The following is a 2,699-nucleotide window of genomic DNA, read 5'->3' as shown; positions in this document are numbered from 1 at the left end:
CAGACACACACAGTCAGACACACACACACAGTCAGACGCACACACACACATACGCAGACACACACACACAATCAGACACACACACAGAGTTCAGTCAGGAGTCTTATGCAAACTGCTTAAATCTTATTTTCTAGTTTAAAGCAGGGTGTGGGCGGTGTGATGCTGAGGAACGACTGAGTGAAGATGTTGGCCCATGTAGAGGTGGGTTCTGGGATAGGCTGAAGTGGACCAGAACCAGAAAAAGGAGAAATAAAGCAGAAAGAATCTGAAGGTTTTCTCTGGTTTTGCTATTTTCTCTTGTTTCCACACACACACACACACACACACACACACACACACACACACACAATGAACGTTCAGGTGAAGTCGTGTTTCTCCCGTCTGAGCTGCTGATCAGAGGAAGGAGTCAGAGTGAAGCAAACCAACCTTCGCAGCTGCAGCGGACCGCAGGACCAGGCCGAACAGAACCAGGTGGATCATCATGATGTGCGTCTTCCTCCTGCAGAACCTCCTGCTTTATATCACCTGGTGGGGCGTTCAGGTCAGCTCAGAAACACGACGCCGCCACACCGGATGACCCCTCATGATGTGACCTCATGCGTCTCCCAGAACCAAGGCACTGAGCTGTACCTGGAAAATCAAGAACACGGAAAAAGGTCTGCGCCACGAGGGAAGAATCCCCTGGAAAAACCTCCAGCCCAGCTGCTGCCGGCTGACAACTAAAATATTATTATTTTTACTGATGAAGGAATTAACTTGGCCCTTTTTGTCCACGACTAAAAATGAGAACCGAGAAAAGATTTGTTGATCAATTTTTGCAAAAGTGAAGTAAAAAGTAACAATGAGTGAAGAATAAATAAAAAATTAAAAACAGACGCATATAAACATAATTAAAATGGAGAATAAAACAAAATTGAATTAAATTCTTTCCCAGGATAAAATTTAATGAATGTTGCATCAGTGTGTGTGTGTGTGTGTGTGTGTGCACTCACACACACACACTGGTTCTGAAGGTCGGATGGATCATTAACCGAACAGAACAACCCGGCTGCTATCGGCTGGGAAAACACACAGCTGCTGTTTACAGGACCACCTGAAGGCAGCACCAGTATCTGCTGGTTCAGCAGAAAACAAAAACTTCTGCTTTCTAATGTTACGTCTCTTGTTTCTGTCCATCTGAATCAGTAGAGGTCAGAGGTCACCGCAGTGACCTGTAACATGGGTCGGACCACAGATCCTGCTGGTTTTATTAAAGCTCTGCTTACTGCCTCCGCCTCATTCAAGGACTGGAAATGGGTGAAAAGTAACTGAGTGCAAAAGCGAAGAAAAGTTATTTTCTGCATCATCAGCAGCTTCTGCCGAGAAACACTCAGATTTAAATAATCCTGGTGGCCATCAACGTCTCCTCAGATAAACCATACGCTTCTGCTGCTGAGCAGGATCGCTGGTTTTCATTTTCCCCACCGCTGCTCGTGTTCCTGAACGCTTCATGTCCGACAGAGACCGTTCGTTTTCCTGTTGATCTGGAGAAACTCATTTTTCCCACCGCCGCCAGCGTCCCTGAACGACTCTGGACTCTGATTGGCAGCCGCAGGTGCCAGCTTGCAGCGGTGGGCGGGGCTTGCTGTCACTGGACGTGTCCGCTGTCAGCTGGGCTCAACAGGTCTGAAGGTACCGAAGCTTCTGAACCGGGCTTTGGGGGGTTCGACCGGTCCGGAACCGGAACCGGTTCTGATCGCTGCTCACCAGGCGGCACGCGGCCGCTGCCGGACCTCAGTACGGTTCTGTTCGCTCCGCTGGCAGCCTGCTCCGAGCCTGTTAGCTTAGCTCTTAGCTTCCTGGTGTTTTTAAGCCGCTGAGTGACGTCACACAGTATAAATAACGGCGCTGACGTCAGAGGCCACTCGGAAGTTTGCTTCTGTTCTCTTAACTGGTTAACTGGAAGAAATGAGTTGAATTTGTCACATAAATGAAGTTTTAACGGATTTAGTTTAAATAAGCGGTGAACGTTCCTGCGCTGTGACCCGGAAGTGAAACGTGACCTCTGGGTTTATCCTGGAGGTCATGTGGAGCCTTTAAATAGGCTGGTCCGGTCCAGACAGTTAAAGGTTCTGGGCTCGGTTCTGAAGCCGTTCGGATCTGAAATCTTTCTTTTAATCCTTCATTTGGAAGATTTTAGAAAATAATCAGGAAACTTTCAGAAAACAATTGTTGATATTCTGCATTTTAGTCACAGCGACTGTCAGCATCATATTTAATTTCTGACGCATTTTCATTAATAAAAATCTGAGTGCTGCGCGAAGCAGCTAAAAACAAATAAAATAAAGAAGACGGTCGTCTAACAAGCCGGTTTTAAAACCGGACCATGATGGCGGGCCTTAACTCCGTAGTTTATATGGACTGTAGCCCTTTAAAGAGGTCAAAGGTCACGAGGTTCACTGTAAAACATCAGTTTGTATCAGAATAAACCAAGAAAGTTCTGGTTTTATTCTATTAAATTATTGAACAGCAGAGAGTTTCCAGCTGGTTCTGGACCCGACCAGAACCTGACCAGAGACTCCTGCACCCAACCAGAACCTCCTCCCTGACCAGAACCTCCTCAACCCGAACAGAACCTCCTGAACCCGACCAAAACCTCCTCCCTGACCAGAACCTCCTGAACCAGACCAGAACCTCCTCCCTGACCAGAACCTCCTCCC

At 47.3% G+C, this 2,699-nt stretch overlaps 1 protein-coding gene across 3 annotated transcripts in view; it reads right to left on the bottom strand.

Moving 5' to 3' along the window:
- Positions 1 to 2,666, bottom strand: part of LOC103460557 (bile salt-activated lipase-like) — a 13,252-nt gene extending 10,586 nt beyond the window's left edge. Inside the window, exons 1-2 of one of the 3 annotated variants that reach the window (XM_017303391.1) lie at positions 993 to 2,666; positions 427 to 630 (exon numbers count right to left, since the gene is read on the bottom strand). In XM_017303391.1, coding sequence (XP_017158880.1) covers positions 427 to 483 — 57 coding nt within the window. In that variant the 5' untranslated portion in view covers positions 484 to 630; positions 993 to 2,666. Of the gene's footprint in view, positions 1 to 426 lie in introns of all 3 variants that reach the window. The other 2 variants (XM_017303392.1, XM_008402782.2) reach the window with 2 other exon arrangements.
- Between the last annotated feature and the right edge of the window lie 33 nt (positions 2,667 to 2,699).

This window comes from Poecilia reticulata, unplaced genomic scaffold (assembly GCF_000633615.1).
Source record: "Poecilia reticulata strain Guanapo unplaced genomic scaffold, Guppy_female_1.0+MT scaffold_257, whole genome shotgun sequence".
NCBI lineage: Eukaryota > Metazoa > Chordata > Actinopteri > Cyprinodontiformes > Poeciliidae > Poecilia > Poecilia reticulata.
The sequence above is the reverse complement of the archived record's forward strand: the minus strand, read 5'-3'. Positions and strand labels throughout refer to the sequence as shown.